Source organism: Vitis riparia, chromosome 2, assembly GCF_004353265.1.
Source record: "Vitis riparia cultivar Riparia Gloire de Montpellier isolate 1030 chromosome 2, EGFV_Vit.rip_1.0, whole genome shotgun sequence".
In the NCBI taxonomy this organism is placed as follows: domain Eukaryota; kingdom Viridiplantae; phylum Streptophyta; class Magnoliopsida; order Vitales; family Vitaceae; genus Vitis; species Vitis riparia.
In genome coordinates, this window is record NC_048432.1 from 15,216,756 (window position 1) to 15,242,100 (window position 25,345).

The 25,345-nt window shown below is 34.3% G+C and overlaps 3 protein-coding genes across 8 annotated transcripts; 1 reads left to right on the forward strand and 2 right to left on the reverse strand.

Moving 5' to 3' along the window:
* Positions 1 to 1,067: 1,067 nt before the first annotated feature.
* LOC117907292 (zinc finger A20 and AN1 domain-containing stress-associated protein 1) lies at positions 1,068 to 2,905 on the reverse strand. 3 transcript variants are annotated; one of them, XM_034820811.1, is made up of 2 exons: positions 2,645 to 2,905; positions 1,068 to 1,987 (listed from the first exon to the last, which is right to left on the reverse strand). In XM_034820811.1, the coding sequence occupies exon 2, from the start codon at positions 1,969 to 1,971 to the stop codon at positions 1,453 to 1,455; it is 519 nt and encodes a 172-aa protein (XP_034676702.1). In that variant the 5' UTR covers positions 1,972 to 1,987; positions 2,645 to 2,905; the 3' UTR covers positions 1,068 to 1,452. The 3 variants fall into 3 exon arrangements, with proteins under 3 accessions (XP_034676702.1, XP_034676687.1, XP_034676693.1); XM_034820796.1 differs by having other exon boundaries at positions 1,068 to 1,994; positions 2,645 to 2,901; XM_034820802.1 differs by lacking the exon at positions 2,645 to 2,905 and adding an exon at positions 2,213 to 2,638 and having other exon boundaries at positions 1,068 to 1,994.
* Positions 2,906 to 8,977: 6,072 nt separating this feature from the next.
* On the forward strand, positions 8,978 to 9,891 carry LOC117931587 (protein LITTLE ZIPPER 1-like). 2 transcript variants are annotated; one of them, XM_034852575.1, is made up of 2 exons: positions 8,978 to 9,400; positions 9,484 to 9,891. In XM_034852575.1, exons 1-2 carry the CDS (start codon positions 9,321 to 9,323, stop codon positions 9,704 to 9,706), a joined length of 303 nt encoding a protein of 100 aa, XP_034708466.1. In that variant the 5' UTR covers positions 8,978 to 9,320; the 3' UTR covers positions 9,707 to 9,891. The 2 variants fall into 2 exon arrangements, with proteins under 2 accessions (XP_034708466.1, XP_034708472.1); XM_034852581.1 differs by having other exon boundaries at positions 8,992 to 9,400; positions 9,487 to 9,891.
* A 1,320-nt stretch (positions 9,892 to 11,211) lies between these two features.
* Positions 11,212 to 21,381, reverse strand: LOC117931568 (probable sodium/metabolite cotransporter BASS5, chloroplastic). Of its 3 annotated transcripts, XM_034852565.1 has the most exons (13): positions 21,118 to 21,381; positions 20,944 to 20,991; positions 20,742 to 20,848; positions 20,461 to 20,615; positions 19,293 to 19,486; positions 18,959 to 19,211; positions 18,622 to 18,875; positions 18,459 to 18,541; positions 17,715 to 17,782; positions 15,348 to 15,426; positions 14,252 to 14,320; positions 12,066 to 12,243; positions 11,212 to 11,970 (listed from the first exon to the last, which is right to left on the reverse strand). In XM_034852565.1, exons 1-12 carry the CDS (start codon positions 21,242 to 21,244, stop codon positions 12,136 to 12,138), a joined length of 1,545 nt encoding a protein of 514 aa, XP_034708456.1. In that variant the 5' UTR covers positions 21,245 to 21,381; the 3' UTR covers positions 11,212 to 11,970; positions 12,066 to 12,135. The 3 variants fall into 3 exon arrangements, with proteins under 3 accessions (XP_034708456.1, XP_034708440.1, XP_034708447.1); XM_034852549.1 differs by lacking the exons at positions 11,212 to 11,970; positions 12,066 to 12,243; positions 14,252 to 14,320; positions 15,348 to 15,426 and having other exon boundaries at positions 17,077 to 17,782; positions 20,461 to 20,591; positions 21,118 to 21,377; XM_034852556.1 differs by lacking the exons at positions 11,212 to 11,970; positions 12,066 to 12,243; positions 14,252 to 14,320; ... (1 more) ...; positions 20,944 to 20,991; positions 21,118 to 21,381 and having other exon boundaries at positions 17,077 to 17,782; positions 20,461 to 20,628; positions 20,742 to 20,833.
* Positions 21,382 to 25,345: the final 3,964 nt, after the last annotated feature.

Sequence of the window (25,345 nt, forward strand, 5' to 3'; positions counted from 1 at the left end):
AATTTAATAGAGATGGAAAGGTATCTTCTGGGCAAGGTTCCAATTTCAAAAGTGGGGGGGCATTGCTAAATGAAGATTGATGAAAGCCAGCCAATTCCCAACTACCTCATTTCTCAATGTGAAAAGAGAGAGTAGTCAAATGAAATAGCTCATCATCAACCATTCCTTTTTTCCTTTTCTTTATTATCTCTTTCCAAAGTCCATGTGAAGAGCAGTTAGGTAAGAGCTGGATGTCGCATATCTTCTTTATTACGGGTGTATCTTAATTAAACAAGACACCCAATTGATGTGCCTTAAACACCTGGATTTACCCTTGAGACTGGACATCAGATCCTCCAGTCAATTAATGGATAACGGCGACAATAATCATCATTATATCATCACCATAATTTTTTTCTACAAAAACACAATGTAATCACAAATTGGCCAAAATTTTAATATTAAATTACAAGTTGGAAAAAGTCAGCTGAAACTTCAGTGGTAAATTTAAATTAACTATTAAATATAATTAAAAAAACATTATATTTTAAATTTGTATAAAACCTATTTAATTATTATATTATTTTAATATAATATTAATTTTATTCATAAATAAGACTTGTTAATAAAAAGTTTCATATTAATTTTAAGTACTTTTCCTCGTGTCGTATAAATTTCAAATAAAATAATTGATTGAATTTGACTGAATTAAATTCAAATATTTGAGGTTTAAGGTTATGGGCAGCCAAATATCCCTACCCCACGATAAAATAAGAATTACATGATAATTGTTCTTAATGACAAAAATCCCTGAGGAGCTTCAACAGCCACAACCCAGAATCTCTTGCCACTCATCTGCTTGGGCTGCTCCGATCTAGCCCTGATAGAAAAGAAACTCTACCAGTAAACCAAGAACAGAACAAAGAAAGCCACCATGGGCTGCTGCTGTTAACAAATACATATATTCTTAAAACAAGATCTTGTAAGTTGAACCATATTAAAATTTGTAACTTTTCGTATTCATTTATTTATTATTTATTATTTATTATTTATTTTTAAGAAAGAATGTTTCAGAAGCCATATTCTAAGAAAAAGGATGCAGATACTCATTAACCCTAAATACCAAGCTAGGTTGTAGTATGGACTATGGATATTAGAATAGATGTGATAAAGTAGTTTAGCAGCAGAGCAGAAAAAGAGGGAAGAAAAAGTTTAAAAAGAAAAAAGAATAAAGAAAAAAGGGCAAACTACAACTAATAACAATTCAATTAGCCACTTTATTATGGAAGCCACCCCCTCCCCCCAACCACCACGTATTATCCATCCCTTTCACCCACAAACCACCATTAAGCAAGAACAGCACCATAACCACCAGCTTTTCCCACAAAGCCCTAACCAAATAAAGAAACCCTAAAGAAGAAGAAGAAGAAGAAGATGATGATGATTATAAAGAAAATACCAATCCAGGTGGTTTCACAGCCTGTCCAGTTTATCAGCCTTAACCACCGGATTAGCCTTGGCAATGGCGTCACGCCCTGAGGCCTTGAAATCGAATGTGCACTCGTGCTTCTCTGGGTAACGATGAGCCCCGCAAAAGGTACTCCCGCACTTGCATCTGAACCCCGTCAACCCCACCTTCTTGTTGCAGCTCATGCACCTGTTAGGCACCTTTGGCTCAGATTTATCGCCACCGCCAACACCTACGTTACCGAACGTAAAAGAACATGAAGAGGAGGAGGAAGAACCGCCCGCTGTATCCAAAAAGGAAAACGACGACGTTCGATTCTCCTGCAACAGTTTCGGGTTGAAAGACATATTCATGGCCGCTTTAGCAGAGGCCTGTTGCTCTTCTTTAATGCGCAAGTCCCTGTAGCACTTCGAGCAAAGGTTCATCGTGGCTGCGGCGCCGAAGAAACCACACCCGTTGGCGCAGAGTATGGGCTCAGATGGTTGAAAGCTTGTTTCATCGTTTGTTTTGTTCTCAGAACCCATCTTTCTCTCTCACAGTCTGGTTCCTTCAAAACCAAAAAGAAAGACTAAGGGTTAGGGTTTTGAAATTTTCTCGGGTGCGGTTGCTTTTTCTCTCGAAAGCCTAGTAGATTTTCTCGGGATAAATCTTAATATTGCGTTTTACGCAAAAGATCAGTAGAACCCGATGGTTATAGTTTTTTTGGTGGCGTGTTTGGTCAAAGGTTTAATAACTTGACTCCAAAAAATAGAATTTAACTCTTACTTGTAAAGCAATCCTCCTGAAAGACGCAATTATCATTCCCAAATCCCACTATGTTTCTATTGAGCAAAGGACAACATCGTCTTTTCACAAACACAAAACCCGACTGATAAATAACAGAAGGCCCGAAACCCGAATTCGAGTCAATTCAAGAAGAGTCCACACATCCCTTCCAGTACCCTAACACCGGACCGGCGATCCTGTGAGGATCAACGGCGCCGATGAATCCAATTCGAAATTCAAACGAGAAAAAACAAGAAAAGAAAAAAACTCAAAAAGATGAAGATCTGATCTTCGGTCGAGTTAAAACTTTCCATCGTCATCAAGCCCCCAAAGCCACAAGAAATTCCAAAAAGATTCTTCTACCCTTGTTTGATGAATCGTAAAATCAGAGAAAAGAACAGGAATCAACAATCAGAAATTAGGGTTCCATACCTTTTCTCTTTAACCGATTATCGAAACTCCCCCGAAACTCTCCCTATCTCAATCGATCGATTGATCGAATTACAGAATATTGCGATTTGACGAACAAGAAACAGAGATGACGAAAGGCTGAGTACGAAAAGCAGGAAAGCAGAAAGAAAATAAGAGAAACCCTAATTTAGCCTATAAAGAGAGATCATATCAGACGAATTCAGAAGATAGCTCCACCGCACCGCACCTCTGTTTATGTTGTTTCCACGGCACCCCTGGTTTTGTGAAGGCTTTCATTGGGTGTACGGTATTATTATAAAACGCCTAATCCTAGCTGTCCGATCTTACCTTATATTTCAGTGACGCCATTTTTTTATGATCGGACGGTGGATATTGATTGCCTTATGTCGTTGTGGTGGGTGGATTGTATTGTGGCGAAATTGTAAAATATTGAAAAGTGGCTTTCAGAAAAGGTCTGCCTTTGCCTCACGCTTGAGTAACACGCTTGTTACCGAGGAACGGCGAACCCGGTTCGGTATAAAAGGGAGGACCGGTAGGACGGTTGACCCGGCTAGTGGTGGGATTAGTTCACCCAGGAGCCCACCATCCAAATCCCAGCTGGCAACAACGTCGTTGCAGTTGGATGGTTTGCTTGCATGCGCACCCCAACCCCCCCAAATCCCCACGCGCGCTCTTGACACGCTCCACTGGTAGTAAAAACGGTGCCGTTTTCGTACAATCTTAAATATTTACATTTGCTCACGCCTAACGCATTTATGTGTCATATGAATCAATGTCTTAATAAGTAACGTTATCAAATAAGATGGAAAATGTTCTTTATTAAGCACTAAATTATGATATCATCTATGACATCATCCCATGTGAGATTTTGGTAACGATTTAATTTCCTTATTGATATTAGAATTGATTAATATGACCAGGATGGTGACATTGAACGACATTATGATAACATTGAGTGATCACGATGACTGATGATAACGATCGAGTAACGCGTGAAGCGCAAACGATGCTGAAGCGTTGAAATTAACAGTCAAGTGGGAAAAAAAAAGGAAAAAAGTTTAGAAGGATTATGAGGGCCGGCACACAAGATTTGGGACCCACGGTGGGGTGAGAGAGTGATAAATATGGAAGGTTCGAGCCGCCTGGTTGGTTGAAGGGGAGCGGCTCATGGGCAGCCCAGTTGTGGTAGGGGTGTGACCGCTCTCTGAAAGCCCCGAGGATGCGAAGGCTCTTTTCCAAATTTGCAGACTTTTGGCTCACATGTCAGGAGTTGATCCCATCCGGCGGCAGTAGAATCCTAAGTTGGCCTTGTATCAGTTTTTGTTTGTAAAGCGTGGTTTAAGGATTTTCCCGAGATTCCCTTGGGAGATTCAACCATGGCCCAAGGCTTGAGGCTAAAGTTTTGTTTAGGCCCATTTGGGTCAAAAGGTTTGCTTGCGGCGAGGCCCATCTGTCCCCAAGCGCGACTTTACGTAGTTTCAGCATGGGTAAAATATTTCGTCACGCCCACGTTTCCAGTTCCATTAAATTGGGCCGGGCTCAAATCTGATATGAATGTTGTCCTAAGGTTCACAAAAGGAAACCAGCCTGAGCATGGTTTTGGGCCCTGGCTTTCAAATGCACAATGCGATTGATCTCCCTACCTTGAGCTATGGGGTCTGCGAAGATCTCCGATTAACAGATTTTATGCATATCACGAGTCGGTCCTTGATTCGAGAAAAAAAAAAGAAGGAAGTTCATAAATATTTTTAAGGAAAAACTTTTTGTTGAGGAAAAAACCTCATGGTAAGACAAAGGCATTTTTGCCATAAAAGTTTCCATTTAATATGGTAACACATAAAGTGGAAAGGAATTTTTATATTTGTATAATTTTTTAAATTATTTATAAAAAATAATAATCATAAAAATAATTTGGGATTTCTAATAATTAAAAATATCTTCTATTGAAAAATTATCTTGATGTTTTTAATTATATATTTTTTTATAAAGAATATGATATAATATATTTCTTATATTCATATTTTCTTATAGGATAAAAAAATTATTTAGAATATCTTTATAAATATTTTAATTCATGAGAAGAAAAGGTTATAAGATGAATCAATAGGCAAGCAGCTCATGGTTCAAGGTTAAATCCAGTATTTAAATTAAAGTTTTTTTTTTATCATTTACTACCATAGGTTTGAAAATAATTTTTTTTTTTAAATTAACAAATAAATTTTGTTCAAAAGTTAAAAAAAAAAAAAAATAGTTATAGATTAAAATAATATAGTTAATTTTATATTTTGTTCTTAGGATGGTTCAATAAAGTAAGTAATTGTTGACATTAATATATCAAATTAAACACCAAAAATATTTAAAATATTGTGAATTTCTTTTAGAATTTATTAAAAATTTATAAACAAAAAACCAAAGAATTTTTTTCAGAAAAAAAAAAAAAAGAAAGCAAGAAATTTCATGAGAAATTTTTTAATAATTTTAGTAATTTATTTCTATAAAAAAAAATTTTAAAAATTAATAATTTCAATATAGATAATTATGTAAATACAAACTCTATGTGAATCATTACAAAAAAATTTATCCATAAGAAACCGTTTTCAATAAGTAATGGTATGCTTAGTTCTTAGAAAGTACTAAGGAAAGAAAAAATTGTTAAAAAAAAAAAAAAAGTTTTCTCATATTTGATTTCACCATAATTTTTTTTTAAAATAAATATAATTAAAATTAATTAAAAATTATACATTTTAAAATCATTTAATCTTTATATAATAGAGGAAGGTAAGTAAAATGAAGAGGAAACTAAGTAAAATGAATTTGAAGAAATATATAAAAATAATTTATTGATTTTAAATCTTTTTTTTCCCACTTTTCTTCTTTACTTTATTTTCTTCACATTTTCCCTTAAATTTTTTAGGAATCAAACATACTCTAATATATAAATTAATAGTTAAAATAAAAACAAGTTTTTATACATTTAAAAAAAAAAAAGGTATTGGAGGTGTAATTTGGAAGATATTTGATATATGTAATATTTATTATTATTTAATGATTTGAATTTAAGTTAAATTATTTGACTTGAAACTTTTTAATTGATTTTTATTTTTTAACAATAAAATTGTTCCGTAAAATTAACTTAATTTTTTAAATTATAAAATTAATACATTTAACTAATATTTATATTTATTAATGCTAAGGAATAAATTTATAAATTAAATATTCATTTGAAAAAAATATTATAATCACATAAAATAACTATGAAATATTTAAGATAAGATATGAGTGGTAAATGCAAAGTATTGATACATAATAGATTCTCATTAGATGTAGGCAAATACGATAAAAGAGATTTAAGATTTAAAATAAGTTAATTATTTTAACTTAATATATAAATTTATTTTTAATTTTAAGTTGTAATAATAAATTATGACCAATATCATCCGTAAATTGAGTTAAAACTTGTTAAATGACTTGTAAATTGTAGTCGGGCCCCTCTACAATAATCATCTGTTCAAGAAATTAAAAGATGGTTGAACTTATTAACTTACCATCTAAACTCTTTTGGGATCCTTGGCCCATCTATATATGATGACTCACTAAAAAGACACACAAGTCCTTATGATCAAACACATCCCTTTATAATGATACAAAAAGATTTCAAAGATCATTTTCTTTGAATGAAATGATTAAACTCAAATTTTTGTGACAATACATTATCAATCAAAAATATATTTTCTACATGAACCCCTTATTAAAATCAATGAACCCACGAGTCAAATACAATATACACTCAATAACAATTATGATTGAGTCAAGTCCACCTCAATCCATGAAGATTGAAACTAATTTTTAGTTTAGAAGGGAAACCATGGACATATATGAGGAATAATGTATGATATACACAAAAGTTTATAAAAAATATTTTGATAATAAAATAAAATGTCGACAGGCTTTGAACAGGTACAATCCGAACAAAACACCATACATCCCATAATTTACGAGTTGAAAAATCTGAAATGGTTGATTGCATTACATTACAAATATGAAAAATGGGATGGTGATATAGTAGCGAAGATGATGATAATGGGAGGATAGGTGATGATACTAATGATGAGAGTGTGTACCAAAAAACTTCAAGTGCAATCAATTGCACTGCACCCAATTGGATGGATACGTGAATGGGATGGTGATGTGGGGAGTGGACCCATTCCTGGGATTAATGCATATAGTCGTCATGATTGGTGCATGTGAAGCTACGTCTAAATGGTGTACAATTCCAAGACCACCCCCCACCCCACCCCCATTAATCTCTCAACACTTGAAGGTGGGAGAAGACGATCAACAGAAAAAAGAGACTCATTTCAACGTTGACTACCATCCCCAGTACCTGCCCCCTTCTCTCATTCACTCACATGTATTCATATTTGGAAAATTGGATTGGAGTAGTAGCAGTAGTAAAAGGAGGAATAATAAGGGAAGCTTGTGCGTGGCTCGAGTGGCTCGAGTGGCTCGAGTGGCTTGAGTGGCTCTCCTCCTCTTTCATATTAATGCCGCTACATTTCTCGTCTATTCAAAATAGGCATGATTATTGTTAGAATTTTACGGCACACATGTTCACAGTGCTATATACGTATACTTTAACAAGTGGGTACACTCTCACATGCCTCACAAATTTGTTTGTGTTCAAGATTTTTCAACTTGTCTCTAAGCTCCATCAGGCTTCTATGAATCATTGTGCCTATATTTTATTTTTTGTTTTTTTTTAATATATAATCATTTTCACACAATTAATATACGAGTTAGTCATTAACTTATTATGAATATTGTTTCTTAAGTCTTAAAATCACATAAATGGCATAATTATGATTTGGTATATGCCCAGAGAGAATAATGTTTTTAATATGTTTTTCAACTGAATCAATCACAAAGACACAGTCGGATTTTGGTTTGTAGTGAACTGTGTCTCTCTTTTTTTTTTTTTTGGTTTTTAAGCACCTAGTGTTAATTTTTCTAGAACCCTATGATGGTGACTCTGGAATGAATTTTCACTGTGATCATTGACCATTGAAGAGTGGACGATCATGGGGTTCGATACTTCAATTCATAGATTGGGAGTAGGTAGGAGAGATGACAAAAGAGATAGGAGCAAGACCCTCTTGACTACCGTAGAGTTTGTGATTATGGGTTTAATTAATAGGGAGGTTGGTAGGAGAAGACTGATGCAGGGAAACAGTTGTTGAGAAGACTGAAAAATACATAGCTTTAGGTAACTAATCCAATGCATCAACCAAATTTTCATTTTTTTTTTCTTTAACTTTGACAATGATCCTTGGCATATGATATATAAATATGGAAAGGATATACTCAAATTGAGAAATACGACAAGGTGGTCTGTTTCATACGTAAGAGTTGTAAAGGAAAAAGGAAAACTTATGACATAAAGTAGGACAGACACACACATCATGGATGAACTTGTCTACACATGCATCCAGGCATATTACACACACATACATATCTGGTCATTGAGACCATCATCTGCCATCAAAAGCAGAGAGAATTAAAGAAGATGAGCCGGGGTTTACAGGCCCTCAATACAACATTTGACTCTTAGATTTTTGTGTTCAAACCAAGTATAATGAGAAATGGATGAAAAAGTGGAGAGCAAGAGAGGCATGATAGCATGAAGATGCCAGCCCCCCCATTTCAAATGGACCACACAGCTAAAAGCTCAGAGAGATGGGCAACTTACTACAGTCATATGGGGTCCCCGGAGCCTCTATGATGTCATGCAGCTCAGTTGTTCGTTAAGCCCTTCCATGTGCTGCCATCCCCACGCGCCATCACTCACCTTCATCCTGCAAATTAAACGCCCTTTAATCTGTAGTTAACAACAAAGTGCCTGAAAATTCAAATTAATTAACTATTTGATATCCAATGATGGCTTTTCAGTGCCATGTCTTTCAGATGAAAGTCTTTCAATTCAATTCTCAATGGTCCAAAGTATATAACAATACTATTACATCCGTGACTTGTGTCAAAATATGGATGACAGCAATGTGATGAGAGAGCACAGGATGAAGTAATGAGCATCGCGTGTATATGCCTAATGTGCTGACTAATTCCTCCTCATGACTTAAATGTTATAGAGCAGCGCGTGGTGCGGTTTGAAGGTTCAAATAGCAAGCAAAGAAGGGAAGTCATATAGTGGCGGCTGTTATTCGACAATGGCCAAAATAACCCCACTACACCGAAGGTAACTGGTCTCATATATTGCTTGCTGAAACACTAAATCTTGTTCCCCCACAGAAGCCTCCCCCCACTTTTTGTTGAATGAAAGCAAGAGAGGAAGCACAATAAGAAGATAGAGATAAATAGACCCATGACTTCCATCTTCTAAGGCTTTTAACTCATCCACCAACATGAGGGCTCTGCCCCCCTTTGTAATCATGAGTCCACCTGCCATCATTACCATGGAAAAAACTAGTCTCTACCTCTTTCTAAATTGCATGTATACCCACCAGTATATGTACGCTAGATCACTTATTAATATGAGATAGCAGAGATAGCAATCCACTACTCTCGTCTCTCAACTTCAACTCATTCATTTCAAGAACTCACTTCCTATTTCCTCCTCCTACTCTTTAACTATTCTTCATCTTTCAAAGGAAACCATAGAAGAATGTGTATGAGCACTGCAGAGTGGATCCCATCTCGACCTCGAACCAAGAGATCTAAGGTTCAAGTTCACAGGCTTACCAGGTACATATATATGTCTAGCTTGTGTTTTGTTTTGGTGTCTCCATGCAGTTGTGATTAGTTCTAATGCATGGAACTCATGTCAGCAGGAGGAGAAGATGTGAAGTACAGGTTGAGAAGGATATGGAACTGAAGAACTTGAAGCTGTATTTGGAGAATAGGAATATCATGGAAGAGAATGAGAAACTGAGGAAGAAGGCTACCCTTCTCCACCAAGAGAATCTAGCTTTGATGTCTGAGTTTCAGACCAAATTCCCTCATTTCAACCGCTTCTCCACCACCCTCTTTCTTGTTCTTCACAAACAGTGACATAAAAGAGAAGAAAACCAACCCTCCCTTTAAATCTCTCCCCCTAGGATCATATGTTACTCTTTATCTTCCATGATAAATGATAAAATTTTCATCTTATGATTAACTATATTTTCATTAGTCCTTGTATTCCTCGCTAGAGTTCTTGATTTCAGACAGTTGAAATGAAGTTTGTTTTAATTCTATCAGTGGGTTCATTGCATTTAATTCATCAGTGATGTCACAACTAACAAGCGGGTGGCCTCCACCTATCCATTAATAGGATATTACAGAGGAAGATGTACACATATTACAGTATAATGCAATCTTGAGGATTAATATCAGATTAAGTACACAACATTGACTTTAAGATAAGAGTGTTTGAAGGGCAATTAATTTAGTGGGAGAGTACTGTTGATAGTCTTTTAGCGGTGACATACATACATGCAGATTGATACATCTAGAAAAACAAAAACATGTATTTCTAGATAACTCAGAAAAGCAATGACAGCCAAAACATGAGGGAATTGATTTTGACATATGCGTATATGTAAAGCTTGGTGTGGAAAGATAATACCAGTATTTAATGATTGAAATGTTGATTAGATCTATTCTTGGGTACTTAATCTTCTTCTTTCATACCATTTAGATGGTCACTGATTCCAGGCACGTGATCATGAATCCAGATCACTCTAGAGACAGGAGATGAAGAGAGATGTTATCTTTGATCACGAATCCAAATCACGTGTTCTTAAATTCAACCCTGCCGCCTTGAGTCCAGGTCACAGGAGAAGAACAGAGATGTTTGTCGTATTTGGGCTAAAAATAAAGCAGGAAGACTAGAAAACAGTTTAAAACTTGTTTTGAAGTGCTTTTGGTCGTGATTTTAGGGGGTATTTCTAGTCTTTCTAACACTTAAAAATATTTATCATTCCGGTATTAAAAAATCAGAAATATTTTTTAAAACTATTGTCAAACACACTCTTAGGCTTTGAATAATAAAATAAATTTTATGTTCTTATTTTCTAAAAATCAATTTTGCAAAACTGTTGCAAAAAGATATAACCAACCCACATCCTAAATCAAAACATTGATGTCTATTCACAGGAATTTATGCGTAGATGGCAAATTCAACAAGCATTATAAAAATGATATGGGCCAATTTTAATATGGGGTATGGCATGAAGGGTTTAAAAGGTACAGAGAGGGTCAAAAGACTCAATAACTAACCTCTTAGCGTCATTATACCACTTGAATGTCGCTCAATATCAACCCTTTCGGCCATGAAAAGTATGGTAGCAACCATGAAGGGCGCTTCCAAATGGGCCAATGCTTTGACCTTCCTTCAAATGCCCATCTTTCATCACCTTGGATTCATGTGAAAAATTAGATTAGAGAGTCCACTTTTGAGATTTCCAATATTAAACCATATCCCATCACCTACTTTTAGGACATTTAAATTAATAGAAATAAGAATAAAAATGGGTGACGAGTTGATTTTGGTTTCATTCATGCATATAAATGGATGAAAAAATGAAATAAATCTTTCATTCTCATCATTCAGCCTCAATTGAGCAACAAATTGTAACTGAAACCCGCCAAAAGAAAACAAAATTAGAAATAGAAGATGTTCACGAGACTTGAGAGTTGCCTACAAATGTTGAATTCTATTCCTTTTTCTTTTCCCATTCATTAAAAGTGTTTTGACAACCTCGTCTCAAAATAGCCATTTGAAACATCCAGTGCAGAGTTGTCTTTCTCCCTCCTGTTCTTAGTTGATATTCCTTCTATGTCAAAATCCTCATGATGGCAGTTTATAGAAGACCGGCAACACAAGATTCACATCCTTAGAAGAAAGTAGAGGGATGTTTCATACCAAACGGGTTTGAACTTTGAACAGATACAACTATTTCTTAGTCATAAGAGGATTATAGTTTTACACGAGTTTCTAAAGAAGAGCAAGAAACAGGAGCCAGAAAGTCTACAGATGCGGCAAATATGATGATGAATCCAAAACTTTGAAATGGAAATATTGCATATCGGTGCAACTAGAGAGGCTTAAGGTCAATCCGCGTTATTTGACAAAGCAAACACAGGACGGAGGAGTATTCCTTGCTTATAGATATAGCTCAGGCTTGCTGACTTTTGTCTGTCACCTTTGAACCATCCTCTAACAACCCTAAGACAGAAAAACAACTTCCTGTTCATACATGCAAGTGTTTCTAGAAAATCCTTCTGTCATCATAAACGAGGAAGCTTCCAGCTTGCTTCCCATCTCCTGTTTCCTGCAAGAGGTTAACTTCCATTAGTAATTTTACAATCCTCAGTCCTTTTATTATAAGACACACTAAGCTGTGGCAAAGAATAAGAATGGTTTTACCTGTCTGAAAGGCAGAAAACAGGGGAGGAGATCCATTCATACGTATATACAAAATGCGTATACAGAAGCTTTACAGATTCTTGGAACGTTCCTGTGATGACTGGTATATGCGGAATGCAGCAATACACATTGTGGCATTACCCAGAACCGTTAATGCTGCTTGAAGAGCCACCAATACCTATGACTCATAGAGGAATGATAAGTCATTTCAGATGTTATCCAACTTAAAACCCAATTCTCTCAAAAAAAGCTAAGATGAGAGGACAAAAACTTGGGATGACCTGTTGATCAGTCTGACGAGCTACAAGTCTAATCATGAAGTATTTATTTGTTGATGGAATTATGGCAATCTAAAAGAACGGATTAATTAGAATGTACCGTCACTGTAACCTGAATCGAGGAGGTCCCAGAAAGAGCTAACACATGTACATAAACATGTGCATGTCTATCCACCTTAGGGAAAAAACTCATACCTATTGAGGGGAATCTCCATAGGAACTAGTCCCTCAGATTTCACTCATAGGAGATCCAGACACAGCCCCAGGGCTACGGTGAAAGATGTGATTGATAACCCTAGATAGAGAACACCATCACTGTAACCTGAATGGAATGGATTGAGGAGGTCCCAGAAAGTGCTAGCATTTGTACATAAGCATGTGCATGTCTATCCACCTCAGGAAAAAACTCATATCTATTGGCTGGGGTGGTCATTCCTGATCCAGCCTGCGGCGGTCTTAGTTCAAACCCATTCAAATATGGGTCAGTTGGATTAATCATGAGAAAATACAAACTATTCCCAAGTCATTATGAACAGTGAACTCCACCCCAATTAGAGAATGATGTTCCTTAAACATAATTCAAACGAGACAGAACACATTTTCCATTGCATAACTGGAACCAACCTGACAGAGATTCCTTTGCCACCTATGAATTTTGTGAATCCATGTAAAGAAACCACAACCATTTCTACATTAAAGCTATCGTTGCCCTCTATGACATTTGGACTCTTCAACTTTATCCAGCATAGCCATTTGGACACAACATAGGTATTAGTGTGGGGTCCTTGTCAAATAGTCTTATTTTGCTTTGAATATGGCCGTTTGAATTTACGTGATTTCTTTTTTTTCTTTCAACTTCCCTAACAGAGTTTTTTTTTTTTTTTTTTTTTTTTTTTTTGTGATAGGTAAATTTTGTCCCCATTGGGACTTGAACCTAGAACCTCCCACAAACCCTTCCCATCCCTTTTACCACTTGAGCCAAGCCTCAAGGGCTCCTTAACAGGGAGTTATATTGAAGAAAGAGAGTTTAGTGAAAAGATAAAAGATAAGAAAGAAAAAAGGGGGAATTTTTATTAAAGATGTCTTTGCTTTTAATTGATTCATATCTGATATTCTTTTTCTTTTATTGTGTCATATCTAAGCATCTATAGGTTCTTTTTAGTCAAGTCTCCTGTCTCCCAAAATTTGGAGGTATGAAGGATCAAACATCTAAACATACATCCACAACTGACATCCATACGCTAACCCATGCAACATAGGCTGCCCTGTTAGTTTGCAAGCTAAATGTGAAAACTTGGAAGTCTAGGGTAGAAAATAGGAAGCATGGATTTGACTTCTCTTCAACTGTAATAACCACACTGTTCAAAGCACATAGCTTCCACCAATCAACATGTGCCAACATCTGTATTAAGAGACTGCCAGTCGTTCAATAATAGTCAAATTTACGAAACATCCTCACTTTTTTGCTTCCTCCTTGATAGAAAGTATAACCAACTCTTCTCTAATTTTTTTTGGTCCAATGTTTACTTATTAATTCTATTTTTTTTTTTTTTTACTTCAGTAGGGTTTCGTTTTAATAGGAATTTTATGAGGTCAGGAAAATGATGATTTGTTAGTTGATATAAGACAATGACAATACATGTATCTTGAGTATTTATGTTTTCATTTCATCAAATGAGTCTCCTTCATATGCCATTCTCATATGTTTAGTAGTCTCAGTAATACTAAACTTCCTAATATATATGCTGATGAGGGAAATAGAAATAACAATGTTATGATTAATCAAATTTAATATTTAAATGTTTAAATGCCTATGTTAGCTAATTATCAAATTCAATATTAAAATGTTTAAATGCCCATTCATTTGTATTAACCAAATGCCCCTTCAAAGCATAGGAATTTTCTTACCTCAAGAGACTCAGAGTTATAAAAGAAATGCCATGTGCATGCACAGAATGCTCCACCAAGCAGGGGTACCTGAACCAAGCAATACAATTAGGCTAGGATAAAAGATAATCTCTCATAATACCTGCATCCCTCTGTTCAAAAAGAATATAAGCATTAATGCTCTTATTCTCTTCTTCTACTGATTTTCCCCACTGTTATTCTTACTTTGAACCACAAGCTTCGTTTCCTTAAATCTTTCAAACCTCCCAATTTCATAGGCCAAATAATACTCCCTCCTTTTTCCATAAACCTATCCAAACCTTAAATAGTTGTTAACAATTCAAGCAAAATATTCTTGTAACTCCAAAATTTTCAAGCCTTTTAGTCTGTAATAGTCTTTCTTTCTTTCATCTATAAAGCCTAGTAACTTTTGTCCACCACTGATTCACTGAAAACGTTAAAATCACAAACCATCGTAAACTTAAAAAACTCAACTGTAAATGGCATTCTCTATGTGCTCATGTTGCCTTGTGCCATATAACTGCTCAAAAGAGAAAGGAGCTTGCATAAATGATAAATGAAGGAGCAACTTGAACTTCAAATGGGATCAAAATTATTTTACCGGCTTTTACACGTCGCTTGAAAAGTGTATACTTTGTTTAAAGCAGGAATTAGAATGATTTTGTTCCATTATACAGCGATTTTCAAGAACATTTACATACTTCACTGTTGCTTTTTAGATGCTTAATGTTTACTAATCACTACATTTTTTATTGATAATGACACCGATTCAGGGGAAAAAAAAAATTGAAGTTGTGCCTTAGCAAACCAAGAGGAACAATAAAGTTATAATATTTACCCTAATCCATGACCATGGGCACGTCTCAGAAGATGTACTTCAAGAAAATAAAGAGGCTCTGTCGTGCATGATCATGTGGTGTCTTAGATAAGTCATCAATGAATATGTAATGGTTCTCACTAACACCTTGTGACAATCATTAACATAATATAGAATTTCATGGTGGAGATAACTTTGCACGAGCATCAATTAAGATCAGAGAAGCTACTAAAACCTGTAAATATAGTTAAAATTTCAAGTCTGAGAAGCATCACTCACCATACCCCAAGAGAGACCCTTCCAAGATTCAAATCCAGGTTGCTCCCCATATTTCCACACCAAAATCATAGCTATAATCCTTTTGAAAAGAAAACAATTTATCATTCAAACAATTAGGGGAAGTACAACGAGAAATTAGGGGAATTACAACGTCATTGATAATCATAAGTACACGAAAAAGAAAAAAAATTAAATTAAAGCTCTTCATACTGTTTTTGTTTTCTTTAAAGGACCAAAAAGGACTTCCGTTTCCCTCATTTTGCTCAGCAACCAAACAAAAGGCAAGAAAATACCAAGAACAAAATTAGAGAGAATCTAATCACCATTCGACGACGCTGGAGACGTGAATGGCCCACGTGGGCAATGATAGAGCATTTGCGGGCTCACTGAATTGAAGAGGCGTAGTCAGCAATGGTAACTCTGCAGCAGATGCGGGTCCCACTAGGGTTAGGGCAAGCCCCGCTCCGAATAGTGAAGCAATGACTTTCTGGTTCAGCAGGATTGGAGACATTGGAGGTTTCATAGACTGGGTCCGAAGAGAAGGCGATGTGCGGACCAACGAAGGTGAAGGGGGCAAAATCCTTGGAGAACATAACAAGGTTGCCGTTGACATTGTCGGGCTCTGAAGATGTCTTTCACCGAGTCACAGGGATTTCAAGCTGGGTGGAAGGGGCATTGTTTGAGAATTTTCTTATATGTTAAGGACATTTCTGTAAAAACAAATGAAAAAAAGACACACATATACATAATATCTATATATTGATGAAGTAAAGCAAATTCATCAAGATAATGTTCGGTTCTAGAACCGAGCTCGATCTCGCCACGTGACGCCCTCAAATGATCATGTGCATTGATTGTGCTTCAAGTGAAGGGCTACTCTCTTTAATCTGATCGGATTGGGCTCTTAGGTTTGGGCTTGATCAAGCCTCACAAATGTTGGGCTTTTGGGAGTCCTTTCAAAATAATTTTCAAAAAATAATTTTTGAGAATAACTTTTAAAAACAATTTTTAATACTTTTGAACTTGGAATTTTCTTGACTTATATCCTATATTCCTGATTTAAAAAATAAATAAATTTAATCAATAGTGTTTTATTTTTCATCTATATCTTTATTTGTATGATTGTATTTTTTAAATAATCTCGGAAAGCAAGTAAAAATAGTTAAAATATATTATAAAAAATATCCTATTTTTATAACAATTCATTAAAAACTGTTTTTTAGCAATACAAAATTATCAAATATAAAAAAAAAAAATTTAACTATTTTTTTATCAAAAAATTACGTTCAAAAAATTGTTTTTTGTTATAAAAAAATTATCAAAAATCAATTATGAAATCCAATTTTCCCTTGTTAAAAACAAAATTTTTAAAAATTCCTAAACATTGTTTTCAAGAAAAATCCTAAACAAACTTGAATTATTCCCCTTTTTTTCCGTTAGAAGTCCCTCGTTCTATCAACTGAATTTGTAACTCCAAGGAGGACATCTAAACTCCAAAATGACACTTTATGGACTTGTTTGAACTGACATAGAAAAGTTGTCTTCTGAAAATATAATTTTAATTTTAATCTCTTGTTATATTTAAAAAATATTTTCTGAACTTACTGTATATATATATTTTTTTTTTCCAAAATCCCCAAAGACAGCAGCATCAATTACAAAAGTGCTTTCAAGTTGTAGCACAACTCTGAGAAATGTCCCAGCCACTTCACATTTCAAACAAAAAGACTAGAAGGAAAGGAAAAGGCTTTCAACCTCCAATTTCAAAGTACCTTAGCATGTGAATCAAGAGTTCTGTAAGCTTATTGACATTCAGAAAGAGTTCCTAGACAATAAATATCAATGCTTACATCAATGGAACCTCAACAGTGTGTCTTCCACTTCTAATCACAAGAGGAGCCACTGCTCCCCAATGTATCTTGGGAACAGAACATATAAAAAGGGATGAATGGGCAAAAAAGCAACGACTATACAAAATAGATGAAGGTCTGGATGTACCTTAAAAAGTGCAGAATAACCCATCCTCTCTCCCAACATCTTCTACACTGTCCATGAGATAAAACCAATTCCAAGGAGAGAATTCCTGAGCTCACGTGTCAGTGGCAATACCTTTTCTGAGAGAATGAGGTATTAGTATGATCTCTTTGTAAGTGGAAGTCACAACACCGTCCCTTCTATAAGGAAGATTGGCACAGCTGTCACCATTGCCTACAAATTTTCAAGACCATTCCAGATTCTTCATTCTTTTTATGAAGTTGCCAAGAACCTTATTTCCCTCAAAATTTTCCTGATCACTGTGTAACCTCAGACAATGGATGAGAAAAACCACCCACTTATTAAAAGGAAAAATATATGTTGTTTTCTCACGCTTCTGGTTCTTTTCTCTTAGCCCACACCATGACAAGTGCAAATCCCATCAAAGACATGATTACAACCTGAAAATCAGAGCAATAGTGGTTATATATTTCAATAATTCCAATTTTATAAATAAGGTTGTGAAAAACCAGTTAACTTGATTCCATACAGACTTGGAGAAAGAGGCCATATCATGTCCACTATTTTATCCACGTAGTAGTAGTAGTAGTAGTATGAGGTCAAATAATGAAGAAAGCTCTTACAATATCATATAATTTCATATGCAAATTTTGACAGTAAATTTATTTATTTCTGCCTTCTAAATCCAGGATGCTTTTCCGAAAATGAGTGACCTTATGCTCCTCGAAGAAAAATTGATACTCAACAAGCAATCCCAACCATTTGGAGTTGGCTACAAGATCCCTATTTATCATTGTGCTATGTTTGTGACCAAAACTTGACTTCCGTTATTTTTATTCCATAGCGGCCTATCATCATCCTTGTCTTGAACAATATCACTGCTGTTTTCAAACTACAAAGAAAAAACATTTTTCATAATTCAACCCAAGGTGTTGAGACTTCAGTGTCTCATTTTCAGTAGGATACTATGAGCTTTCAGAAAGTCAACTTTAGAATATGAGGCTTGTTTTGCTTAGGAAAGTATAGCTAGCACGTGTATGTATGTGCGTATTCATTTCCATTAGAAGGGATGATTTTAAGGAGGGCTTATTGGTATATGACACATTATAGACTTACAGAGATTGCTGGAGGCACTCCCACAAGTGAATCTTGGAAAAACCTATTTGCAAGTGCAAGAGCCAGAAGACTACTTTGCATCCCTGGAAAAGGGCAACACCTCAATTAGTTTTCATACATATTTTTCAGATATTATATTGATGACATTGGAGAAGTATGTAACCTGTCTCAAATGATAGTGTCCTTTGGAGTGCTTTTACATCAGGTGCCTCATGGAAAACAAGGCCAGTGAGGCCATAACCAGTGACAAAAGCCGTGAAGTGAAATGCAATAATGAGCATTGAAACAGTTACACCGAAAGGGGACAAAACAGATTCTACATTAATAGCAAGCGGTGATCCAACACAACAAGCTGTCACAAGTACTGATAGTGGAGGCAGAAATGGCCGAATAGCATTACATATCCGGGGAAGGAACCTGTGGAAACAAACAATATCAGACAGTTAGAACTTCTCATTGGGATTTCATGCCAAAAAGATTATCTGAAATTGGGACACCACCTATTTAAAAGCAAGCCTGCAGCAATGGGTGCAACTACTATCTGCAAAATACTGGACACCATTCCTTTTACATCAACAGGCAATCTCTTTCCAATAAGCAACAGTGACAGAATTGGTGTGACAAAAACTGCCGTTGCTGTGGATAATGATGTCATAACTATGCTTAGAGGGGCCATTGGCGGGTCTGTTAGAAAAGTAGCATAATTTGAGAGCTGGGCTCCACTAACACAAGAAGTCAACATGATGCCAGCACCTGATTCAAGGATCCCCAGGAAGAATAAATGGTTTAAGATTCCTTTTTGGTATATAAAAAGGTAAAAACTACACTCCTTACCTATAGCAGTTGGGAGACCGAAAATTGTTACTGCAATTGTACCAAACAAATATCCCAGGAGAGGCTTCACAACAAACTGGCCAACATAACCAGCAAATATAGCCATTGGTCTATTGAATGCTTCAAGAAAATCCTTTTCACTTGAATTAACCCCAACTGCAAACATTAGAAATCCTAATGCAGGTGCATAATACCTGGAAATGATTCAAATACAGGTATTAAGAGCATATGATTGGTACAAAAGTTCAGTTTATTCTATTCCCATACAGGAATTTAGTCTCACATGAACCAAGTCAACTGACCATGTAATAGTGGGAGATCAAATTTAAAATCATTTCTCATCAGATGCACCAAAGTTCTTCACATGGTAATGCAATCTAATATATCTTTTCCATGCTCCAGAGATAAAACATAAAAGCACTTACCCTCTTTCCCAAATTGTCATTTAAACATAGCAAAATGAGCATCCCTCACAACCCAAAAAAGGGAATGATTAGTGGGAGATCAAATTTACATGGTAATGCAATCTAATATATCTTTCCCGTGCTCCCAAGATAAAACATAAAAGCACCTACCCTCTTTTCCAAATTGTAGTTTAAACATAACAAAATGAGCATCCCTCACAAGGGATTGGCTAGTGGGAGATCAAATTTAAAATCATCTCTCATTAGATGCACCAAAGTTCCTCACCTGGTAATGCAGTCTAATGTATCTTTTCCATGCTCCAGATATAAAACATAAAAGCACCTACCCTCTTTCCCAAATTGTAGTTTAAACATAGCAAAATGAGCATCCCTCACAACCCCAAAAAGGGATTGATTAGTCTTGGCTTTTTCTATGTTCAGGATCATATAGACAATCAAATATCCAATGTCCAACACAGCTCAAGCAAAAACATACATGTCTAATAAGCAGGCATTTTAAAGCTCGCATTCTGTGCATCCCGTTATGCTTAACATTTGAAATGATTCTTTGCTTCTTATCATAGCATTTGGGATATTTACCTCGTTGAAAATGTAGGATTCTATGTGTGATCATCTTTATGATTTCTTAAGGTCAAGTTGAAATTCTCAACTATCATTTTACGGCCATGACCCCATTTTTGTGTGTGCATTTGAGCATGAGGCCTCCACCGGAGGGAATGGATATGTAAGGAATATTTAACAACCTGGTTGTGAACCAAGTAAAAGAAGGTGGATAGATAAGTGCCACCAATGTACTAGCAAGCACCACATGAGGCAGAATCCCGTTGGCTCCCTTCAAGATATCAGTAATAGAAGCTTTCTTCTGCCCTCGCATCTGCAACAAATTTGGAAGGAACCACTATCATGTGGCCCTAAAATTTGCCTAATTTAATAAATGAACATATAATACTTAATTGAAAAATTGAAATTCCACCACCCTCCTTGAAACCCAACTGTAAATCTCGCAGAGAAGCAAAGCAATAACCTGTGATGGTTCGGGTTCGTAACTCGGATCCTGATCCGGTTCCAACGATTCGGATAACTTCTTGGAAACACATCTGGTCAGTGAAAACCTTGTGCTCGCAACTGTTACTGGAAAATTTTAACAAACACAATTCATTAATTGAAACAATGAAAGAAATCAAATTGCATTTTGAAATCAAAAGAGTAAATGACGACAAACATACATGATACATTCAAATCCGTACGAATCGGAAACCCTACAATATAGCGATCTGCAAAACAAATAGAGCGGAAGTGTCTTAGCAGCTAAGCCCAACATGATTCCGGAAGCAGTGAAAGCAGCTATTTTTGCTTTTGAAAACAAGAAAAGTATTTCTGAAATAGGAAAGGAGCAGAACCTGGGGACAAGGAAGAGAATTTTGGCGGCAAAAGAAGCGGCTGATATCGGGTGGCATTGGAGGAATGAGGGACGCATGGCCGTTGGATCTGAAACTGGGCCGGATGCATAAGGGTACTAAGGATCATCGTTGAGGAAGTGTACGGATTTCTCAGATGAAGTCAACACTGAAGGCAGTTTGAGTTCTAAAGGATCTCTGAAGATATCAAATAAAAAGAGGGGAGAGAAAGCATCAGAAATATTTAAGGGAAAATTATCATAGAGTGTGCTGGGTGTGATAATTCCGTGAACATCTTTAAGAATTCTTGCACCCTTTCAATTTCCCAATTCTACTATTTTCCTAATATTCCCACCTAACTTTATGTTTTTAGGTATTATTATCATTATTTGTTAAAAAATTTAAGCTAATCCAACGTAAGATAATTATCCTAAGGGGTGAATAGAGTGATGATCTTTTTTTGTAAATTTAAATTATATAAATGAAAAAAACAAAATTATATGCAAATATATAATATAACAATATTAAGATAATTGCATATAAAGTAAAAGAGTAAGGAAAATATAATACAAACACAAAATTTTTATAGTAGTTTGACGCAACTCAGCTTATATCCACTTTTCTCCAACTTCAATTCCAAATTTGAGGTTCTATTATTTTAAGGCTTTCAAACAAAGCCTTCAAGTAATACAATTGGATTATAATTTCAATCCATCTTTTTAGAGTTTTAGTTTCAAACACTCTTTACAATCATTAAGAGATACCCCATAAACAATAGAATCCTTAAGTGATATCACACACTTAGATTTTTCTTCTCAAATATTTACAAATGAAGATAGGAAACATTTTCACAAAATCTTAGTGTAAAACTTTAGTCTCAAATGTAGAAGAAAAATTAGGATTGAAAAGTGTATTAATGATATGCAAGTTTTACAACAATTGTACACTAAAAAACACTCTTTCAATGCTCAAATATATTGAATAAGGATTTTATGAAGGTTAAAGTCTTGAAACAATGAAAATTATAGTTTTTTTATAAAGGAAAACGATCAAACTAGCCGTTAGAGGTTTGATCGGTCAAGTTAGGGGTTTACCGGTTGACTACCTGTTAGCATTTAATTCTTAGCAAGTGATTGTTAGATCTTGATTGTCCCTTAATCTGACCTCAATCGGTTGAATAAGCGTTCTGGAAGAGAGAGTAGATTTTTGCACCCCTCGACCAATTGAGCCATGGATTGATCGATTCCTCAATCGGTTCAACTGGTTGAGCTGTGTTTGGCTCAACAACCATCATTTTCAACTTAAAACCTTTTAAACAAGTTTGAAAAACATTTGACACAAAGTTTTAGTTGAAAACATGAAATCATCAAATTTTAAAGGATTTTAAAACGGAATTACTTTTGAAGATTTTAGTGCATAAATTAATAATGTAATGTATGAAAGACTTAATGTACCAACAATTTTACAAAGAGATCCTGTTAAATTTAAGTCTTTAAAAAAACATTTCTTTTTGATGTCTTCTTCTTTTTATTGATTTATCTTTAACTTGATTTTGTTTTTATAATTGTCACTTTGAAAATCTTCTTACATTAACACTCGAAATATAATCATTAATTCTAAATTTTGTTTTATTATCATCAAAATAAAAATTAACCAAACATTAGTTTCACATTATTATTATTATTAAATATTAATATTAGTATTATTATTAACCAAACTTTGGTTTCACATTATTATTATTATTAAATATTAGTATTACTCTTAATATTATTAGTATGATTTTAGTATTTTAAATTATTCATAATTTTAATATTATATTAAAAATAATATTATTATATTTTTATATTACTAATAAAAAATCTCTATAAGATAATTTCTATTTTTTTTATTTCTTAAGACTTGTAAACTTTTTTTAAAAATTATTTTTTATTTTTTGTCTTTTGCTTTATATGATACATTAAGACTAATTAAATTATTTATTATTATTATTATTATTATTAATACCTCATTAAATTTTATGATATTAGTTTTATATTATTAATTTTATTATTAATATTTTTAATAAACTAATATATATCTATAACAAAAATGCATTGGTCTTAGTAATATAGTAGAATAATACAATATTTCTAATGCTATTAGATTTGTTACAAAATTTAGATTCAGTATTTATGCATTGAAGTTACAACATAAACATACTAAAAGTACAATACATGTCTTAATTTATTACAAAATTTATGTATCGAACTTATAAGATAAATATACTAAAAGTAATATGCCTTGATTTCGTTGTTTAATAGTTATAAAAATATTTTTTAATTATAATATTTTCTTATATATTTGTAAAACTAATAATGAATTAATTAAATCTATTTAATAAAAATACAAAAACAAATATTTTTATTGTAATATATCTTTAATAGTTGTATTACAAAATTAAACATTTTAAAATTTATAAAATCTATATAATAAATAATATGATAACTTTATTTTTTAATTATTGGAATGAAACAATAATTTGTAAAATTATTATTATTATTATTATATTATTATTATTATCTTGGATAAATTATTTATAATATTTTTAAAATAATAATTATTGAAGTAATAATTTATAATTAATTATTATATTATTTATATGTATTATTATTAATATTATTCTGTAGACCCCTTTTATGGGGGGGCCCCGGGGGAGAGTTTTAGCTCTCTTCTTGGCATTTCTTTTTGAAACAAAGGGGACCCCTTTTGCTCCCGGAAAGCTAGCTGCAGAGACAGGAAATGAGCAGGGATGGCCATGTTGGTGGCAGAGGAGCCATGCCTGCTGATGAAGACACAGGATAGTGGGTGGCAAAAAAGAGCGAGGTTTTTAGGTAGAAGGAGAAAGTTGAAAAAAAAAAAAAAAAAAGCTACTGGAGAGAGGGAAGAGATTTTTGGGAGTTAGATTTTTTTTTAGCTTAGAGAGGGTTCTCTGGGCAGTTTGAGAGGAGGGGTTTTGGCTGCCGTTTTCGAGGGAGAACAGAAAGCTAAGAGAGAGAAGAGGTGACTGAGAGAGAGGGAGAGATTTTTCTGGAGAGGAGATCCTTTGCTTGGAAAAAAGGGGTATCAGGCTGGTTACAGTTGAGGGATATTTTGGGTGAGTGAGGCAAGCACGTTTCTGTAGGAGGAGATTCCTGGAGCTGCAGGGGGGGAGCTTTTCATGAGAGCTCAAGGAAGAAGCTAGGAAAAAGGGGTTGAAAAAGGATTTTCAGCAAAAGGGATTTTCGGGATTTTCCAAGTGCGAATCAGAGAGCATATTTAACTGATCCGTGAGTTGCATTGACTGAGCTATAGTTCATTTCGTTTTCTTCATTTTGGTGTTGTTGGAATTATTTTTGTCTCTGTTTTATTTGATGCCCGAAATCATGCTTTTCACTTCTGTTAATTCTACCCACCTTGGACACGGATGTCGCTTGAAAATGGGTCTCTCCATCCATAACCAGTCATGCCCAGAAATTTCAGCGCTGTTTCGAAAAAAATCAGAAAATGGGCTTCTCTACTGTGAAGGTCTCTAGCAAAGGCTGAAGCAAAAAACAAATAAATAACTAAAAAGAAAAGCAAAAGTCAACAAAGTAGTACACAACCCATTATAAAATATTGAAGCCTGCAGACAATGGACCCATTTTCTTTTTTTATTAAATGCTCTCATCCCTTTCTTAATTTCCACTTCACGTTTTCAAATAAAATTTTTAAAACTTAGGTTTTTAAATCTAATTTCCAAAATCTCAATTCTCAACTAATTTTTCAAAAATTCCAAATTGTTTTCAAATAAGTTTTAAAACTCCAGTTTCCAAATTTAATTTCCGAAACTTTAATTCTCAAAATCTAATTTTCAAAAATCTAATTTTTCGGAATTCTAATTTCTACATTATTTAATTAATCATTATTACTTTCATTATTATTATATCCATTTATTTGTTGATTCATTCATTTTTAAAAGAATCCCATTTTTAAATAATCCCTCAAAATTCCATTTTTCACATTTCTTTATCTAATCATTATTATTTTCACTATTATTATTATTTTATTCATCTTAACTATTTATTTTTGAAAATTCCATCTTTGAATAAATTCCAATTTTTAAATAAATCCAATTCGTGAACTTAACTTCCAAAATTCCAATTCTTAAATTTAATTCCTAATACTCCAATTTTCAAACAAATTTCAAAAATCCGGTCTTCACTCGAATAGTTTT